Raw genomic sequence first — 21,621 nt, 5'->3', positions numbered from 1 at the left:
TTGTAATGGAGGACGACTATTATCTGGTATCTTGCACATAGCTCGCTTTTTTCTGGTTTTAGATGTATATCGCCAACTTTTTTAGACTGGTGCTAAGAATTTAAATTACTTCTTAGTAGGGACTTCAAACTTCCTTACATTAACTGTGAAGCAGTCAGCAGACATAGCTACATTCTGGACCCAAATGTGCTGACTTGGTATTAGATACACTATGTTTAATGTTTCATTTTAAGAAGATCGAACAATCTTGCAACTCTGTACAATTCAAAATGTAAACAGTAACCTTGTCACACTTGAGGATTTTATGCTAAAATTGTAATGGTTTTAAATAACTACACAATAAATTCTTTATCATTGTTATTATTACAGGAGTTTCGCGTTCCACTCGAGGAAGAAAGCGTCTCTGAGCAAGAGACGCCTCTGGAACTCCAAAGAGCAGATGCATTGACATTGCACTTTCTCTGCAGTGGCGAACAGATTGCGCCAAGATTCTCTCCATTCGCGAAAGAGACCTTGCAACACCTCCAGGTGTGCCAATCGTGATCCTCTCGGCGTCGACAGCTTAGCTCTTCCACTGTGGAATTAAAATATCCTGCCCGGTGGTTAACCACCAGGAAAATCCCTTAGCGATCCAGCCAAATCTAGGAGGTGCAAGGCCTCCTGGCACAGGCTCCGTGACCCCACCCTGTCATGAGCACCCATATTAGACTCCGTTTGATGAACGTAAGGTAGGCATTTAACACCAAGCGGATGGCCCTCAGCTACAGAAAAAGGATGTGGAGCTGGCACTCTGCGGGAAGCCAGAGGTCTTTGATCTTCAAGTATTCTAAATGGCCGCCACAACCCAGAAGCAAGGCATCAATCATCACTGTCCGTTCTGGTTGGGGAAGGGAGAGGGATCTGCTGCTGATCCAACTGTGGTCTAGCAATCACCACTGCAGATCTTCTGCAGTCTCCTACAGAATTTGAACCTGGTCGGAGAGGTCTCCTTGATATTTAACCCACTTGGACCTCTGATCCCACTAAAGAGCCTGCATATGCCACCTGGCTTTCTTGACTAACAGGATAATGGAGGTAATTGCAGAAAGCTGGAATATTGTTGCAGGTGCACCCCACCTTTTGGCCCATTTGTGACCACTAGATGCTGGTTTTCAACTCTGACAGTGCATTGAGGCCTGCTAACCAGACCTCTGTGCCAGTGCTCTTTACCCTAAAAAAACAAAAGTTAAGTTCAATTGTAACCCAATTGGAATGTACTTTAGAACCCCTTCAAGTCCCTAGTAACTGGTACCCCTGGTACTTAGGGCATGGGCACTAAAGCGGGTCTCTAAGGGCTGTAGCATGTCTCATGCCACCCTAAGGGATCCACACAAAGAGCATCCAAGCTGCCATTGCAGACTGTGTGTCATGGTGCCAAGCATGAGAGAAAACAAGACATGGCGCACACACACACACACACACTGTGTGCCATGCCAAAATCACATCATGTAATATATGCAAGTCACCCATACAGGTGGCCTTGTAGCCCTATGAACGGGTGCATTATATTACGTGAGGGGAGATCTGCATGAGCAGATATGCCCTTGCTGTCTAGTTCAATTACTATATGGTACAAATTAACTGGAAAGCCATCTTAAGTATATGTACTGGGCACTGGTCATTACGAGTTCCCCCAGCTACATGATGGCTTCACTGAAAATACTGGTGCTCGGTATCAAACACATTGTCTTAATAAATCTGTACGGATACCAGTACTAGATGCATTATGACATGTACCCAGAGGGCACATTAGAGGTGCCCTCTGAAACCTAACTAGTCTTCTAGTGTGCTGACTGAATACTTCCAATCTGCATCCACAGACGCTGTTCTGACCCCCTGCAGGTGAGACCCCACGCTCTCGGAGGCCAAAACCAATGCCTGCTCCGGAGGAAGGTGTTCACACCTCCTCCAGCAGGATGACTAGTTATTTAACATATCAAGGCCAGAGGCTACAAAGCCCCTGTCTCCTTTGATATGCGACCCAGGCTTCCCCCAGACCTGGGAGAGGCCCCCCCCCCCTCCCCCAAGAGGCCCATTTGGCACCAGGACAGGCAGGAAATGAGCAATGTAAGTAGGCATGATGCTCTGAGACAGGGTTATGCCCACTCCCGACAGGAAGTGGTCATCTTGGGGGTGAGTGACCCCAAGGGTAAGTAGCCCATTGGCTACTACCCTTCAGTCCCCTTAATGCCCCTAAATTCAGTATTTAGGTGGCCCCCTGACACCAGGAACGTAAATTCACCTGACAAAAGAAGGACAGAGAAGAGCTGAAAAAGTGTGGACTATGGGTGGACTTTGGCGCCAAACCTGCCTGCTCCAGTCCCGACAATCGTGACAACCAGACTCTTCCTGCAGCTGTGCATCCTCCAAAATCCTCAGAGGGCCAGCACTACTTTGCCAAGTTGTCAGCATCTCCCTTGAAGTGGAAGAGCCACTTCCCTGCAACCACCAACCGCAACGTCTGGTTCACTGTTCTGCTGACCACCGGCTCCACCGACGCAGCAGTTGCCCAGGAGGAGGTCCTCGTGCTCCCAGAGGTCAGATCTGTCTTACCAGCATTGTTTGGAGATGTCAGGACCTCCAGGAGCCGCCCTGCACCAATACCCGGGGTACCAGACCACTTGCAGCAACCAAAGCTTGTTTTAAGTCCAATATGGTATCTAGCACTGCAAATACCGACCAGCCGACGAGGGACGTCAGCAATGTAGAGGCCAGCACAGAGTGTGCCCCAGCAGTCCGGTTTTGTCCCCATTTTCAGTTCTGATTGAGAACCATGAGTGCCTTTGACTCACGGGCCCAGCCGACCAGCACCCAAGCTCCCCGACCCCGGTCATAGAACGCCCACCATGCCCCTCTGCTTCCAAGAGCCTCATGAACAGGAACTCCACGCCCCTCCTGTCCCTCCCCCTGTTGGGAGCTCCCGGACATGTCCCTAAGTCCCCATCTGCAACATGTTTGTATGTGCTCCCCTTTTTATCTACGGTGTAGTGCGTAAGGGTACCAAACCATCCAGCATCTCTGCTCCTGGACCCTCAAGGGCAGGTAACCCAAAACTGCTGGTGGATCATGTGACCTTGATTCCGTACCACCTTAAGTTCTAAGGGGGAACCCCCAAAATACGATTGCCGATACCTGCATGCAGTATGCTTCTTTCTCCAAAGGAAAGCATTACCGGTAAAAAAGCCTTTGTGACATTTTTTGCTTAGCTGTAAAAATTGATAACTTGAAAAGTACTTACCCAATTACGAAGTTCTATATATAAAAATACATGTTATTTTTCTAAATTAGTCTCAAGTTTCTTCTTGAGTGAGTGTCTTATTTATTGACTGTGTGTTTACCAAATGCTTAACACTACCATCTGATAAGCCTAAATTGCTTGCCCCCAACCTAGTACAAGAGAGAACATTTGGGATCATTAATTTGGGCCCTGTAAGCCAATTAGTCATCTGGACTTTCTGCACAATGTACCTTGTTTTGGTACACTACATAAAAAAACAGCTCCCTATAGTAATCAGTCCCAGTAGCCTCAGTGTCGACCTCACTGAAATCCAGGACAGAGACTGAAAGATAAGGATAATAGCTTGAATGTCCAGGACTTTCTTTGCCAGGAGGAAGGCACCTAACTAAACCAGTTCCAAAATGTCTCCGAATAAGGGGAGAATCTGGGAAAGAGCCAGGTGTGACTTTGGCACATTCACAGAGAACCCCAAAGATGAAAGGAGTTAAGCTGAAGTCTGAAGGTGGATGACGGTTGCCTGGGGCAAGTCTGACTTCAGCAACCAATCTGATAGGCAGGAAAGACTGACACCCCTGATCTCTGAAGGTGTGCTGCCACCACTGCCACTTTCCTCTACACCCGAGGGGCAATGGTGAGAACCAAGGGGAGCACACAAAACTGAAAGCACTGGTGGTCCAGCAGTACGTGTCTAAGGAAATAGGGAAAGGGTGAGCATTTTGAATTTCTCTTTCTGAAGGAAGCCATTGAGGGGGTGAAGGTCTAGAACATACCAAAAAACTCTGATTTTCTTGGACAGCAGAAAGTAGCAGGAAAAACAACCAACTACTGGCACTCTTTCAACAGCCTCTTTGGCCAAAAGAGCTTACCCTTTCTGCCACAAAATGGAGAGATGGTCCTCCATCAGTTGTTTGGAGGACGGTGTAAGGTGTGGTAGGGAGGAAAGGAAGGGTAAGTCATGTTCCCTTGAACAAACTTTAGGAAACACCAGTCCGAAGTGATCGCATGCCCAATCCGGTAAGTATCAGTGGATTTTGTCTCCCAACCAGTCGTTGTGTGCCAGTAAGGGCATGCAAATGTTTTGTCAAATGGGGGATAGAGACCACGCACCTTGACCTCAACTGCAAAATTGCTGTGTTCCCTGTGGGGGCTGGACAGGCAGCTGGCACAAAGAGATGCATTCGTTAAAGCCACAAAAGAGCGATGGAACTGTTGCGGTTGGTGAGGTGGTGCGGAAAGGTCCAGAGAGCGAGCAGTAGTACTGCTCCCTTTACATGTGAGTCCGATCAAACAGTACGTGCATCAAGGAGGACCGGACATCGCTGGAGAATCCAGCTGATTGCAGTCACGCATGGCGGCGAATAGCAACACTGGTGCCTAAGGCTCACCATATAGAACCGGTGGTGTCAAAGCCACAACTAATCGTGAACTTGGCTGCATTGTGATCTTGAATCGCCTGAGAGAGCATGAGGCTAAGGTCTTTGGACAAACCAAGGAGGACATATGCCACTGTATCCCATAGGGCGTGAGAGTAGTGTCCCAGCAAACAGATGGCATTAAAAGAGTGGAGGGCCAGGCTGGTAGAGAAAACACTGTAGGAAGCTGCCTCTTTATATAGTAAACTAAAAAGGAGGTATACTGTGCAAGAGTCCAGGTATCCCTTATAAGTGGGCAGGGGCTTGCTCTAGCAATCCCAATGTGCTCTCTTAGGGGGTAGCAGGGTCGAGCACCCATAGGCTTATCAGAGAGAAGTGTTAGACATCTGCATTATACACAATCAATAAATGCAACACATGACTCAATAAGGAGATCTAAACCAATATAAAAATAACACTTATCTTTATATAATATTTGGCAACAAGATAAACTAGATGAGGTAAGTACGTTTCAAAATAGAAATCTTTGTAAGATTAAAAAAGCGACAGTGCAATTTTCAGAAGTGGTAATGTTATCCTATGGAGGAAGACACATACTGCGAACAGTTACTTCACAGGAACTTACGGGACCAATCTTCAGGACTTGAGGTGAGTAGGGGACAAGGCCCAAGGCAGCACCAACAGGTCACCTCGGGTGGCACTGGAGCAGCTAGGTGCAATACAGCATTGGGTGTTCCGTGAAAGTCAATGGAGAATGGTCAATGCACAATGTAACTGCAGGTGGGGAATGGGAACTGAACCAACAAGAGGGGTCAGGTCTCGCGAAGCTCGCAGACGTTATAACACCTTCGGTCCTCTTCTCCTGGGGCCGGTGTGACTGGGTGCAGAGGAGTTCTCTGAGGTATTGGGATTTCGCCACCAGACACTAGTTTGGAGGAGGGCCTGCACAAAGAGGCTGCAGGAGGCATTGGGAAGTCCCAGTTGGCAAACCTAAAGTGGGCTTTGTCTCATTAGGGTCTGGGGACCACGCTGGCACAGATGGCCCACTTTGACTCGGCTAGGCAATTCGGGTGCAGTGGTGTTTTCTAGTGTTGGGTTTTGGTGGTCCGGAGTCCTCAGAGGTCTCTTGAGGTATCAGCGAATGCAGGGAAGCAGCTCCACTACTCCACGGGAGTCTTTGGTGAAGGACTGGTAGTCCTACCAGGCTTTTGAAGGTACAATCAGATTTGTATACTAAAGGCGGCGGTCAGATTTGTATACTAAAGGCGGTGGGCTCTTTGAAGCCACCTGCCTTGGAATGCTAACTCGCAGGTCATCCTGTTGGAGGAGGTGTAAACACCCTCTGCCGGACAGAATTTGTTTGTGATCTCCTGAGAGCATAGACTCTCATCCCTGGGGCTCACAAACTCGCCTGTGGTGGCAGGTTGGTGAGGACACTAGTAGTTGGTAGATTTTCAGGAGGCACCTCTAAGGTGCCCTCTGAGTGCATGAAATAATTAATCCATCACTGGAATCATTGTGGGCTTCTTAATACAAGATGTTTGATACCAAACATCTTTGGTTTCTGTGAAGCCATCATGTAGCTGTGGACCTCATTTTTGACCAATTCCCAGCATATGTACTTAAAATGGCTTCCCTGATCACTTATATTGGCAGTAATAGATCTGACCAGCACAGGGACCTAACTGCTCATGCAGATATGTCCGCACACGTAGCATAGAGCACCCTGCTCTAGGGTTGTAAGGCCTGCTGAAAGGGGTGACTTTCCTATACTGCATGCGGTGTCTGCTGTCGTGTTTTCACTTTTTTCTGCCCCAAGACATGCAGACTGTAAAGACATTTTGCATGAGTTGGTGATGGATCCCTTAGGGTGGCATAATACATGCTGCAGCCTTTAGTCTTCTTACCCTGGGTACCAGGTGTACCATTTACTAGGGATGTACAAGGAGTGCTAAAGGGATTGTCAATTGGGAAAACGATTGTACATTTTTAGGGAAAGAGATCTGCACTGGGAACCTGGTTAGCAGGATCCCAGTGCACTTCCGCTCAAAACTGCATTGAATACCAGGCAATAAGTGGGGCGGGACCATGTAAACAAGCATTTGCAATGCAATAGGTCTCGCATTATTAAAGTTAGAGCTATTGGTGTTGCATTATTTAGCAATGCCAATAGCTCAAACTTTAATAATGCGAGACCTATTGCATTGCAAATGCTTGTTTATATTGTTTTTCTTTTCTAAAAATTATATTGTTGTGTGTTTGTTATGCTATGCTATGTTGTGTTTTGTTATGCTATGCTATGGTATGCTATGCTATGTATTGCTATGCTTGGTTATGCTACGTTTTGTTATGCTATGCTAAATTTTGTTATGCTATGCTAAATTTTGTTATGCTATGCTGTTTTGTTATGCTATGCTGTTTTGTTATGCTATGCTGTTTTGTTATGCTATGCTGTTTTGTTGTGCTTTGTTATGCTATGTTTTGCTATGTTTTGTTACGCTATGCTGTTTTGTTATGCTATGCTTTGTTGTGTTTTACTATGCTATGTTTTGTTATGCTATGCTATGCTCACAAACTGCTGTCTCGCACAGACTGCTGTCTCTCTTACACACACTGCTGTCTCTCTTACACACACTCGGCTGCTTTATATACCGGTCCTGCAGTCCACACCCTCGATCCATGTCCTCCAATACACTCTGAACACGGGGGTAGGGGTTACAGTACACTATCACATAGTCTCTGGTGATAACTCGTTCCCACCCACAGAAACTAACAAGGAGCTGGTACTGAGGCTCCTTCAAATAAAAAAAAAAACACACCCGCGAATGGTGCGTGCGCGGCACTGCGAGCCATGTGCTTTCACTTATCGCGCCCGTGTCTGGGCACGATATTGGGCCTATTGGTGTCTATTACGCGCACCAAGGGCGTAATAGACACCAATAGGCCGTGGGCGGAGCAATGCGCCCGCCTTTGGCCGATTGCGTGCTGGCTTTCAAAAAAGCACGCACAGTCCAATTACGTTCAACAGAAGGAAAGGTACACGCTCGTGCGTGTGCCATTCCTAGGTCAGCTCCAAATTCCCGTTTTATCATCTACTAAATGTCTCGCGCTACGCGAGCACTGCTACGCAGTGCAACACTAGGCGCGAGACCTAAAAAAGGGCCACTTTCCAACAAACACATCTGCTGAATGTTTCCACTCGCTTAGATTCCCTATCAGGGAGAGTGGTAAGAAATTAGCTGGGATAAGAGCAGCTGGCAGACGTTTGCACCACTAGGCTTTCTGGTGAGGGGTGCTGCAAAATAAAAGCCAGATCGTCTGTAGAAAGGAGATGATGCCTAGCATTTTTGTTACTTGACTGGCAGTCCAGATCAACGCTTGTCCCAAGCCCCCAATAAGGTATCAGCTAGTGTGTCACTGAAAGGAAGAAGAGGCACCAAAGAGGTCTGCCCCTGCTGAAGGACCTCAGTCAAACACATTTGTTTTAACCTCCAAGGTGGGGAGCTGGGATTGAAGAACTTACGCCACCCTGCGCCTCACCATGACGTGGATTTCTATGAGGCTGGTATCAAAGCAAGTTGCATGCTGTAAATCTTCGTACCAATTGTCAACCTGGTAGGGTTGAGCAAATTCATCATCCAGATCAGTCATTCTCAGTATCTGTCCCAAAAAGGAAAGAGTGCTGTCTCAGCTGTGGAAATTCAAGTGAGGGAAGTGGTGCCTTGGGCGAATTCAGGTGCAACTGTGGTTGAGATCAGACCAGCGTCGGAGAAAACAATCAAGGCTGCCTCCTCTGCCATTAGTGATGAGGGCGGCAATGTTGAAGGGGCCAGCATGGGTCGTGGCACTACAAGCAGGGTCGATATAAGAGCTGGAGGCCAGACAGGCTCAGAGAATCTAACTGGCACGAAGAGAGAAAACCCTCTGGCGGTATGACAGGTGGAAGGATTCTAACTTCTTTGGGGCCTAGAGGTGCGCCAGAGGAAGTCTGCATAATACAACACTGTTCTGATAATTACGAGGCACTTATAATCAATCATATGAGGTCTGTCATCTACACAGACTGTCAAAGGCATTCATTATTAAACTCATGAGATTACTACTGACCTGCACAGTACTGCGTATTTAAGTTCTTGATTCTGGTTTCAGATTTCAGTTAAAAAAAATAATAATTCTTCAGTGTAAACCAGCATTTGAAGCTCTATTTCACAAGAAATTCAGATTTCCTCAGCATGGCCTCCCTCCGACTAGATTGTTTTCAAGACCTTCTGTGTAGTCTATGTGACAGTTAAAATATCCAGTGTACCTAGCATTTATCATGAACTCTACTGCATCACACAACACACCATCTTAATCATCATTGCCAGTCTCGAGTCAGAAAATGCAGGAAGGAGAAAATCACACAAGATGCCAGGTGTTGTTGCTCTATGCATCAGAGATCTGGAACTTCATACTGATATAGATGCAGCAGGCTCTATTCCTCCTTCACTGTCGCATTCAGCTCTTCAAACACCTCATCATATGGTGAACGCCTGGCTACTGGAGTCGTCTGAAAAGAATCCTCGCTTACAACATTTGTTTTAAGCCATGTTTTCTATCCCACTCCCTTAGATGCACAGCTCATTCATGCAAACTTTGGCTCCAACATGTAACCAACTAGCTCCTCTTCTCTATACCGCTATCCATTCCCTGACCTAATGCTACACCCTATTTCCTTAAGCTGACAACTTTTCAGGGCAACTCTCCATTGGTTTGTAGCTAAATTAGTGTCACAGAATTCTAGTACATACGAGTCAAAAGTATTGTGCTTCGGTGGTCTATACACAACGTTTTCCCAATTAGATTTGAAAAATAAGGCTTTTGAAGCACGTAGTCCATTGTCCTGGACAACCTTCCTGGTATATCTGTATTTGCAATAAACAAATCCATAGATATTTATTTTGAGGATTAAACCATGTAGGAAGCCAATAGCAAATTCTGGTAAGCTGCTCACCTTTTCCACACAATTGTCAGGAAAATATTGCAAAATGCATATCAATGAAATAAAGCTGCAAATATATTTGATTCAAATAGGACACGTACCTGAGCCAAGAACCTATATACAAAGACTGGTTTATGTTGCCCAAATCGATACACCCTGAAGATACTCTGAATGTCATAGGATGGGTTCCAAGAGGCATCAAAGATAATCACACGGTTTGCAGCTACCAAATTAATTCCGAGGGATCCTGCTCTAGTGGAAATTATGAACAACCTGCCTCTGAAATAAAGAGAAAAACTATATTGGAGCAACACATGGACTTACAATAATCAGCTATACGTATGTATTCAATAAATAATAAACTAGTTGCTTACCTGTTACAGCAGCTTGACTCTTCTAGATTCACAAACTATGCGTTTATCCTGCCATCTAGTGGTTGGAGTTGAAAAGAGCCATTTGATTTGTAACACTTCTTTTTTTATTTAACTGAGTGTGTGCGAAACAAGATCCCTCCAGTTTGGGTTATAAACTCCGTTGTGTGGGTGCAAACTTTAGGATTACTTTTTAATACCCTTGGATTGTGTATGACAGTTGAATAAGCCTTATAATACTTGTATACTCTGGTGATTGTGCTGAGAGTGCATGTCCACTTTGTAAAGAAGTGGCTTTCTGTTGCAGTAACCCCCCCACTTTTTGCCTGATAACTGATGCGCTTTTCCTTGGTGTGCCCTGGGCTCCTGCCAATCAGGTGCCCAGGGTCTGTGTTCCTTCCCCAAAAACCGTCTAACAGCCAAAATCCAATTGGCATCTCTGGCCACATGTCAGCCCCTGGTAAATGGTACCCTTGGTACCCAGGGCCTTGTGACCAGAGAAGGCCCCTAAGGACAGCAGCACTTATTGTGCCACCCTTAGAGGCCCTGTACCCTGAGACAGACACACACACACACACACACACACACACACACTCTGCCTTCGCAGGCCGAGTGTCTTGCTGCAGAACAAAACAAAGAGTTGACATGACACACATCCCTGTGTGCCATGCTCACAACACACACTGCACTGACATCAGCCACCCCTCTAGCTGGGTGCCCTATGCCAGTGGTGTGGGTACAGGTGCATGGGCCCTGTGCCCCTACAGTACCCAGGTCGATTAAGTGCAGTGCTGCCATCTAAGAGTATATGGTGCTGGGAGTTCGTCAACACGAACTCCACAGCACCATGATGGCTACACTGAAGACTGAGAAGTTTGGTATCAAACGTCTCAGCACATTAAACCCACACTGATGCCAGTGTGGGATTTGATGTACAACGCACAACAGAGGGCATCTTAGAGATGCCCCCTGAACCTAACCTACAATCCACGTCTTGTCTGAGGGGCTGCCTAGGCTGCCATACAGCAGACATGTTGCTGGACCCCTGGGTAGAGAGCCATCCGCTTTCCTGGGCCTGCAACAATGCACATCCTGGGCGAGGTGCTAGGTCTCCTCCCCCAGGATGGGCAGGGGAAGCTTCAAAGGCATGCCGCCTTTGTAAGCTTCTCCAGGCCACTTGATGTACTCAGCAATTGGCCCCCACCGGTTCTGACCCCCTCTCTGGTGGGAAGATCGGCAGGAAAAGCTAAGTGAGGAAAGAGGGTGTGCCAGCCTCTGCCAACCCCACCCCTCAGGTGGGGGAGGCGAGGTGAAGCACATCCACGGGCTCTCGCCATCTTGAAGATGGGGAGCCCTGCCCAATCAGGATTAGGCTGCTGCCCCCCTCCCACAGGAGGCAGGATAGGAGGTGTAACCACCCCAGGAAAGGGACCCATTGGTCCCTGGCGTTTACCTACCTGTAACACCCCTAAATTTAGTATTTAGGAGCATCCTTCCTTAGATCCAGATTCCGAAACAGCAAAGAAAATCAAGAAACAAGACGACCTGCCATGCAGCTGCTAACAAGAGGAAGACACCAACTGCTTTGGTCCCAGCCCTACAGGCCTGTCGACCCTCGAACCTGCTCCTGCTAAACCCCAGCATCTCCAGTGGTCAGCAACCTCACAAACCCTGGAGGACCTGGCTACCTTGTGACTCTAAGCAACTGGGACTCCCACGAGCAGTGGTACTGCTCAAAGCAAGTAACTGACCCCTGGCATCAGCCAGGAACCGCGAACCCTGCACACACTGAACCCGCCAAGCCTGGCCTGTGCCGGAGTGGACAAAGACCACGAGGACGTCCCCCGGCGACTGTGACCCCGAATCCAGCACCCAAGGACCCACCTTGACGCTCCTGACAATGCCTGCAGCCTCAGAACCAGGAACCCCTCCAACCGCGACCAGCAGAGGGTAAGCTTTCCCGACGCCAAAAGGCACTCCTGCACCCGGCGCCCTGCGGCCCCCTGTGCCTAACTCCCCAACTTACCTCTCGAAGTGGTGGTCGCACCTGATGAATCTTCGTCCCCGAGCTTGCAGCCTTTGTTCGTTCTTGAGCTTCTCCATTGAGTGCCCGACGGCTCAAAAGCACCATGCACCCAGCCACCCGAGTGCCCCTGGCAGTGCAACTTCTACTCTAATTTACTTCCCTATTTGCCCTGAGCAAGTGACCAGGAGCCCAGCTCCCACAGCCGCGTGACCTGCTAGCCAGCAGCCACCAACCAAAGGCCCCCTGCCTCCCATAGGATAACATTGGGCCTAACTCACTCTGCACCCGGCTGCCCCTGTGCCGCTGAGGGTGTAACAACTGTACTTACCTGACCATGTGATACCCCTAAGTCTATCCCCAGAAATTTAACTCTGCCAGTCGAGTATTTACCCAAAAGCCGATAACTTACTTTTCCTCCATAGGGTAACATTGACTGGTTTCACTTGGAAATTCTTCCAAGTGTCGAGTTTTGAAACTTTAAAATATTCATCTAAAATCAGCCCAATTACGAAAACAAATTTACTCACCTGTTATCAAAAGAGATCCCAGTGCTGGATCTTGGTGCCCAGCACTGACCCTGCAAAGTAATTACAACTGTACTTACCGCTAACTTGATTTTCCTCCATGGGATAACATTGCTTGGTTTTTGCCAGAAATTCTTCTAATTGTCGATTTTGCAAACTTACAAATATTCGTTAAAAATCTCCTGTATAACAAAAGCACATTCTTTCAACTGTTTACAGGAGATGTCCCAGTGCTGGATCCAGGATCCAACAATGAGTTAGAAAAAGGAACTATAACCTCACTTAACTGCTAAGTGAATTTCCTCCCATAGGATAACAATGGTGATTCTATGTGAAAAAGTTTGTCAACTTTCAAAATACAATAATATTCCTTAAAAATCACTACTGTAACCAAAAACTTTTTACTCCACTGTTTACAGGAGATGTCCCAGGACTGAATCGAGGCTCCAGTCCTGTGGTAAGAAAAGTAATCCAAAAAGTAATCTATTGCATTTAACTAGAAATTCATATTGAGCTAAATGTATAATTGTGTTTGAAATTGTGTTGCCTATTACAACAACTGTAACTATTGCATTCAAAAGTTTATTGCCTATTGAAAGTATTTATCTAAAGCATCTCATTCTGAGAAAGTATGAAAACAAGTTACTTACCTGTAACTTTGGTTCCCCAGTATTGGTAACTTTCATAGATTCTCATGCTCTGTATCAATCCCCGTCGTCGGAATGGGAGCCTCGGTAACAAAAAAATATATATATATACATATGTATAACCATAGAAACAAAAGAGAAAAATAGGCCTAGGCCTCATCTCATTTTGTAGTATATCACCCTCTTTGTGTAAAAGAGCCCAAACTTTTGCCAGGACCAATCAGCACAGCCTCACCCTCTGGAACCTTCCTGAGAGAGCTCAGAGCCTCAGATTTTCGTAGCCGTTGTGCCAACAGCCACTACCTTAGTAAACCGACAGAGCTTTCCCAGGGGAGGTGGGTGGGCGCATGAGAATCTATGAAAGTTACCAATACTGGGGAACCAAAGTTACAGGTAAGTAACTTGTTTTCTTACCCCAGTATAGGAACTTTCATAGATTCTCATGCTTTGTATCAGAATAGCAAGCAGTAGATCACGACAAGCACATTTCAGTAAATACATGGCTTTACAAAATCATCTCAGTGTACATGATAAAACAACCATTACTAAAAACAAATGTGCTTACCAGGATGGAGGGATTGTAGGGAAAGCTCACCTCTCATTGAAAAAGATTCCGGAGGACTGCTTGACCAACAGCAGCGTCAGCTCGTCCCACAGATTCCAGGCAGTAGTGCTTCGTGAAGGTGTGTACACTGCTCCACGTTGCTGCCCTGCAAATGTCCTTGATCGCCACTCCAGCAAAGAGAGCCACTGAAGACGCCATCGCTCTCGTAGAATGAGCCCGGGCCCTTTTATCCAAAGGTTTGCCTGCAGCCTGATGACAGTACTGAATTGCACTGGAGATCCAGCGGGAAATGCCACTCTTGGCGAGCGGCAACCCTTTCCGTGGTGCACTGTAGGCAATAAATAGTTGAGTAGACTTTCTGAAAGAGCGTGTGCGCTCCAGATAGAATTTCAGGCATCTTTGGACATCCAAAGAATGCAATGTTCGTTCCGCTTGTGTGGAAGGACGCGGAAAAAAGGAGTTCAAAATTAAGGGTTCATTCAAATGAAACTCCGAAGGCACCTTCGGGATGAATTTTGGGTTGGTTCTCAAAATCATGACATCCCTCTTGAACTGCAGAAAAGGCTCCACTATCGAGAGAGCCTGGAGTTCACTAACCCTCCTAGCCGAAGTTAATGCCAGGAGAAGGGCTAGTTTCCAAGAGAGGAACTTCAAGTCCGCTTTGTGAATAGGCTCAAAGGGCGCTTTCATCAGTTGAGCCAGTACTAGGTTAAGCTGCCAGATAGGAGGGGGTGGCCGGACCGGAGGATACATCCGAAATAACCCCTTAAGGAACTGCTTAACAATCCCTGCGGACCATAGGGATGGCCCCGATGTCCTCCGTCGAAAGCGGGATATGGCAGCCAGATGTACCTTGATCGAAGAGTGCGCCAGACCTGATTTAGCCAGAGACAGGATGTAAGGCAAAATCTGATGTGGCAGGGATTTGTAAGGATGGAGTTTATTCCTCTGGCACCACAGACAAAATCTCTTCCATTTTGCCCTGTAGGTCTTATTAGTGCTTGGTGCCCGCGCTTGAGATAGAACATCCCTGCACTCCTTAGACAGATTCAGATGGCGGAATTCTCTGTGTTCAGGAGCCACGCTGACAAGTGAAGTGACTCCGGATCCGGATGGAGCACTTGCCCCTGATTTCGCGACAACAGAGATGGAATCAGTGGCAAGCGAATCGGGCGATCCTGGGAGAGAAGCAGGAGTTCCGAGTACCAGAACTGCCGCGCCCATGCTGGAGCAATGAGAATCATCTTGCATGGTTCCGCCCTGACCTTCCTGAGAACTCGAGGAATGAGGGGAATCGGAGGAAAGGCGTAGCAAAATGCGCCGAACCAAGCAATCGAAAGGGCATTCCCCAGAGACCCTCGCTGGGGAACCTTGCTTGCGTAAAACCGGCACTTGGCGTTCTCCGGGGTCGCAAAGAGGTCTATGGTCGGAGTACCCCATCTCTTGAACACTGCCTCCAGTGTGGCCTGATCCAACTCCCACTCGTGTGTCCCCTTCGTCTGCCGACTTAGAGCATCCGCTGTGATGTTGAGACACCCTGCTAGGTGCTCGGCTTGCAGAGTGATCTTGTGAGAGATCGCAAAATCCCAGATCATCTGAGCTTCTTTGGACAGCGTCCGCGATCTTGTTCCCCCTTGCTTGTTGATATAGTGCATGGCCGTCGTGTTGTCTGTCCGGACCAGCACTGCACGATTCTGAAGTCTGGGAAGGAACGCCAGCAAGGCTAAGTGAATGGCCCTCAGCTCCAAAAGATTGATGTGGTGTAGTCTGTCTGGTGGACTCCAGTGACCGCTGACCTGAAGCTCCTGGAGGACAGCTCCCCACCCTTCTAGGGAAGCATCCGTGGTCACCACCATAGGAGAAGGAGGGATTCGGAACGTTAATCCTCCTGCGATGTTCCCCTTCACCAGCCACCATTCGCAGGCTGTGCGCATGGCAGGCGTTATCCACACTCTGTCGTTGAACGATCCTTCTGCCTGGCGCCACTGTTTGTCCAACTCCTCCTGTAGAGGACGCATATGAAGCCTGCAATGCGGTATCAAAGGTATGCAGGATGAGATTGATCCGAGCAAGGACTTGTACTGTCGAACCGATACATGTTTCTTGTGCAGCATTTGACGAGCGGAAGTGGTCAGTTTGCCCTGACGCTCCTCTGACGGACGAGCCGTACATCGTCTCGTGTCCAGAATAGCCCCAAGGAACTTCCGTGACCTGGAGGGTATCAGTTCCGACTTGGACACATTGAGCTGAAGACCCAAATGGGCGAACAATCTTATGCAAGTTGACACAGCCTGAGACGTTGCCCTGAACGACGGAGCCTTGATGAGCCAGTCGTCCAAGTACGGGAACACTTCCAAGGACTGCTTCCTTAGAAAAGCAGCGACTGGTGCCAGCATCTTCGTGAAAATGCGGGGTGCCGACCGAAGGCCAAACGGGAGCACCTTGAACTGGAAATGGCTCTTGCCTACTGTGAAGCGTAGATATTGCCTGTGAGCTGGGTGGATCGGAACATGAAAGTAAGCATCCTCTAAATCCAGGGATGCCAAAAAATCTCCCGGATTGAGTAGTCGTAGAATATCCTGGAGAGTGACCATCCTGAAAGAGAGTTTGATGAGATAGGTGTTGAGCTCCCTGAGGTCTAGTATAGGACGCCATGTATCCTCCGTCTTCCGAACCAGGAAGAACCTGGAATAAAACCCCTTGCCCCTTTGTGAAAGCGGCACGGGCTCTATCGCCCCCTTGACGAAAAGCTGGTGGGCTTCGAGATGTAATAGTCGGAGATGTTTCGATGCACGGGCGTCTGGAGCTCTTGTTGGAGGAAGATCTTGGAACTCCAACGTATGGCCACTCTGAACTATATTCAAGACCCACCGGTCTGATGTTAAACGCACCCAGCTGTCCAGACAAAAAGATATCCTGCCCCCGACCGGTGTTTGTGGTAGGGGAGGAACAGTAGCCAGAGCCAGGAGGCCGCTATTGCCTCTTGGCGTTGTCTCGTCCCTGACGATTCTGACGTCCTCTCTGGGACTGCCGAGAGAAAGACGCCGACTGTCCTTGGCGCTGGCTGGAGTATTGACCTTTATAGGACTGTCCTGATTGTGTGGAATATTGACGTTGGTTTCCTCTGTAGTTAGAAAACCCCCGACCACGTGCCCCTCTGAATGGCACTTTGCGATAGTTCAAAGATCCTAAGGACTTAGCTGTGTCGGTGTCCTTTTTAATGCTTTGGAGGGCGTCATCCACATGCTTACCAAAAAGCATCTCTCCGTCAAAGGGGAGGTCCAAGATCTTATTCTGGACCTCCTGGCGAAACCAGGTCGCTTTCAACCAGCCTTGACGGCGCAAGACCGCTGACCCTGCCAAAGCCCTGAAAGCAGTGGAAGCAATGTCCATCGCACAGTCAATGACTTCCGAAGAGCATCTTTCTCCCTCCATCAGAACCTGTCTGGCTTCCTCTTGACTAGAGTCTGGTAGCTGGTCCAGGAATGGCTCCATATCACACCACATCTGGCGGTCGTACCTGCCCAGAATAGCCAGAGAATTAGCCGCACGCACCAACAAGCTGGCCATGGTGGAGAATCTTTTACCCACATTGTCCAGTCTTCTGCCTTCTTTATCTGGAGGCGTGGTTAATGGAGTGGACGGATTTTTTGACTTACTTTGTGCGGCTTGTGAAATAACGGAATCCGGCTTAGGTTGTCCTAGAAGACACGCAGGACTGCCTTCAGGTGCCTTGTATTTCTTCTCCAGCCGGGGAAGAACCGGAATGACTGTCGCCGGATTTTGCATTGTCTTAATTCCCTCATCCCAGATATGTTCTATAATGGGAATTGATCTGACCGACTTCTTATACTGAGCTTTAAAGTCATATAGGAAGCAGTCGGACTGCTCCACCGTAAAGGGCAAACCAAACCTCTTGGATGCCCGTTCCATCAAATTATGGAAACCACCAATGTCTGCTGGAGGCGATATATTTCTCTCGGCCCACAGCATCCGGATCCTGCGTATCATCAGGGTCCCCATCAGGATCCCCTGGATCTGTAAGAGGGATCACCTGTCCCTCGTCGTCCTCGTCCGTATCTGCATCTTGTGCGTCTCGATCAGCAGGTTCCGTACCTGAAGGTTGGGGAACCACTAAGGGCACCACCGGTGAAATGGTACGAGGTATGTCCCTTGGTAGAGGTGGCAAGTCCATTGGCATGTCACGTGGCACTACCGATGTAGAAGGACGCACTGGAGTGCGATCCGGCAATGTCGGAAAACGAGATTTATAGTCTTGCAGCATCTGTTGCAAATCCGACACTAAAGCCACTGGCAAGGCAATCAAGTCCTGCCTCAGAGAGCGGGGGTGTAATTCCTATGTCAAGCTTTGCCGCCCCTCCTGCACCTCTGGACCATAAAACTCCTCCGTATCTGTGTCCTGCTGTTTGACATTCAGGTCTGAAGGGCTGTATGCGTCCCCAAACTGCCCATCCTCTTCATCCTCCTCCGAGTCCTCGAGAAGCATGGATGGTGGCAAAGGCATAACCCGCCTAGGAGAAGTCATGTCCGGTGTAATCATTAATCTTTGGGTGGCAAATTCCGAATTTTTTGTCGTCGACGGTCCCGTCGACGGTCCCGTCGACGGAGTCGATGGCAAAGGGATTCCCAACGTCGACGAACTCGACGACGACATCGTCGACTGAAGGGTAACTGTCGTCGACGGGGCTAGAATCGTCGTCGACGATGAGGCCGTCGACAGTCCTGTAATCGTCGTCGACGGAGCAGTCGTCGACGGAGCCTTCTTCTTCGTCGACGGAGTATGTTTCATCGTCGGCGGAGCACCCGTCGACGGTCTCGTCGACGAACTTTTAGTCAGCAACATCGACAAACTCGTCGTCGTCATCGTCGACGTGGTCTTCGTCGTCGACACCGCCGTCGAAGACGAGAAAGTAGCCGTCGTAGACGATGAAGTAGATATCGTCGACGGTCTCGTCGACGACCCCATGGAAACAGTCTTAACTGAGGAGATCGTCGTCGACGTACCTGCTTTAGCCTGCGTCGACGGACGCGGTTTCTTCACTGGAACTGACTGAGGAGTTTCTGCAGCATGTTTTTTCACAGATTTCTCCTTCTGGGACGGAGGGGATGATGTTGCAACCTCCTTCTTGTCCTTAAGGGCTATGTCCACAGCAGCCCGTCCCTGCCTCTCCTTTACACTGCCGTGAGGAGATTTTATGGGACCAGCCTCCTCAGACCTGTCAGAGATCCCGTGAGGGGCTTTGAGAGGGACTTTGAGAGGGGGTTCCACAGAAGTGGAGGGAGATGACCTACCCCTCTTCTTAGATCTCCTGGAGGAGGTACCAGAGATAGATTCCTCCTCATCCGAAGAGAGGACCTCCGTCCTGGTCTTTAGCTTCTGCAGCCACGTCAGCAAGCGCCCCTCTCTGTCTCTCAAGGTCTTGGTCGAGAAGGTCTGTGGCCTTGTGTTCCGGGTACAGGCAGTATATGCAGTTTTCATGTTTGTCTTTCACAAACAGTCTCTTCTTCCCACAAGAAGCACAAGCTCTAAATAAAGCTTTCTTCTCCTTTTCTGACATTCTGTCACAAAAGATGGCAATAAAGATATCCAAAAGTTAAATTCTGAGAAAAACTGAGCAGAGCTCAGTGGAGACTCCCTAGCACAACGTGCGGTAGAAAAATCTGAGGCTCTGAGCTCTCTCAGGAAGGTTCCAGAGGGTGAGGCTGTGCTGATTGGTCCTGGCAAAAGTTTGGGCTCTTTTACACAAAGAGGGTGATATACTACAAAATGAGATGAGGCCTAGGCCTATTTTCTCTTTTGTTTCTATGGGTATACATATGTATATATATATATATATTTTTGTTACCGAGGCTCCCATTCCGACGACGGGGAATGATACAAAGCATGAGAATCTATGAAAGTTCCAATACTGGGGTAAATTTTGATACCCATTGTTGGTTCTAAAATAAAACAACTATATATTTTTATACAAAAACCATTGGCCTAGAGTTCAGTTCTTGAGTGTGTGAGACCATTTGCTGACTGAGTGTGTACAACAAATGCTTTACACTGTCCTCTGATACTGCCTTACTGCTCTACCAAGGTACCACTCAAGGAGTAAGGTTATATCTAACTTTAGCCTCTGTCAAACATCTGAGGACTGTGGACTTTGTGCACACTGTACCCATTTGGGAACAGTATATACACAGCCACTTTCTTACACACTTACAATTTTGTGGGTGTAAATTTTAGTTGAAAGCTCTACCTCTTGTGTGTGGAGCAGGGGTCCTTGTATAAATATTTTGGGCCACTATATAAGCAATTTGAATAATATATATATATTCCACACATACAGCGGGTGTATCCACCATTTCCTTGCAGTATAAAGAAAGGACCGGTACTGAGAGCTAAAAAAGCATCAATGTGTATCGACATTCAAGCCTTGTTCACAATGCTCGCCACCATACTTACGTCACATTTAAAGAAAATAAACATAAAATAAGCACTCCCCTTTTCTTAATTACAGGTGACATTTCAAAACTACCCCATATTCAAGAGCATTATATGAATCTTATTCAAAATCATCGTATAATCTTAAACAATTAATCCTGAATCATTTCTATTGAACATACCATAATTGTCCTAAAGTATTTACAAATCCATACTATCTAGGAGAGTCATACAGCAACCATTCCATGAAACTCCAATCAATTCTGCCCAAGTGGGCTAATACCTATACCATCACACTAGACAAATCAGACTGTCACTCCTGATTTTATAATGTTCTATTAGCAGACATCATGTGATTTTCTTTGTTGTCCCCCTCCCTGGCAGTGTATGTTTATATAAAAAAAGCTGTGTTTAAACACACATAACACCCGTATTACATTACAAAATGAAGAATTTCTATAAATGCAAATTCAGTGTAAGTATATGTATGTGAGATATAAAGTGAGAACTTTAAGTTTGCATTCAAGAGTAGTTGAGGCCCAAGTTAAAAAGCCACTCACCGGTAGCCTGTCCAGTTTTTTGCTGTTTTTTCAGAGCCTAGAATTCGGTGTGTTCGTCCATGCAAGTTCTTGTCTTTGCTCATGTCTCATGAAAACAGCAAACGTAAAATTGCTCATCTTCACAGATATTTGTATTGAAGCTAGTGATATTCCAGGAAAAACAATTTCTGGAGCCTGATTTTTACCTTCACTTCACCCCCTAGTTTTGTGGTCCATTCCATTGCTGTTTCGGAGACATAGTATGGCAGATACTAAACATGACATGGCTCTTCATACACTCCTCTTGTCTTTCTGGTATCCAAGGCTGCTGGTAGTCACGCCCATTTCGGTCCTTGAACTCGATCTTCATCCTTGCACAGGCTACACTCGTTATCAAACAAGCTGATTTTCTAATGTTTTCATTTTTGTAATGATTAACCTGCCAAACTTCTGGTCATTGAACTACTGGCGAGAATCGTTTCCAGCGTGCTAAGGCTGGGGTATAGATCTTGTACAGTTTTTATCCATTTTGATGCATGTACATCCATTCCCATGATTCCTGACTATCTAGATTCTCCAGGATAAATTTACTTATGCTGGGCATTGTAGACACTATTTCTTCTGACTTCGACTCCCCTTTTTGTTTTTTTACACAAATATATGCTTTTCGTGTATTGTGAGGTTATCAATGAACAAGTTAGTCACCTTTGGTAACGATATATCTGTAAGAAACATAGGTTAGTTATAGATTACTTACCTGATAATTACCCCCAGGCGTCAGACTGGATATGGAAAGTTTTTCGTCAGCTGTACCCCTGCGCGTCGGAAGGTCTCGTCGGTCGACTCCACGTTCATTGTCGGCTTTGT

At 47.4% G+C, this 21,621-nt stretch overlaps 1 protein-coding gene across 2 annotated transcripts in view; it reads right to left on the bottom strand.

The window, feature by feature from the left end:
* ATRX (ATRX chromatin remodeler) overlaps nt 1-21,621 on the bottom strand; it is a 1,501,634-nt gene that overhangs the window by 220,007 nt on the left and 1,260,006 nt on the right. For both annotated transcript variants that reach the window (XM_085608236.1, XM_085608237.1), the window contains exon 29: nt 9,733-9,910. In XM_085608236.1, coding sequence (XP_085464362.1) covers nt 9,733-9,910 — 178 coding nt within the window. The remainder of the gene's footprint in view (nt 1-9,732; nt 9,911-21,621) is intronic.

Source organism: Triturus cristatus, chromosome 5_2 (assembly GCF_964204655.1).
Source record: "Triturus cristatus chromosome 5_2, aTriCri1.1, whole genome shotgun sequence".
In the NCBI taxonomy this organism is placed as follows: Eukaryota; Metazoa; Chordata; class Amphibia; order Caudata; family Salamandridae; genus Triturus; species Triturus cristatus.
The sequence above is the reverse complement of the archived record's forward strand: the minus strand, read 5'-3'. Positions and strand labels throughout refer to the sequence as shown.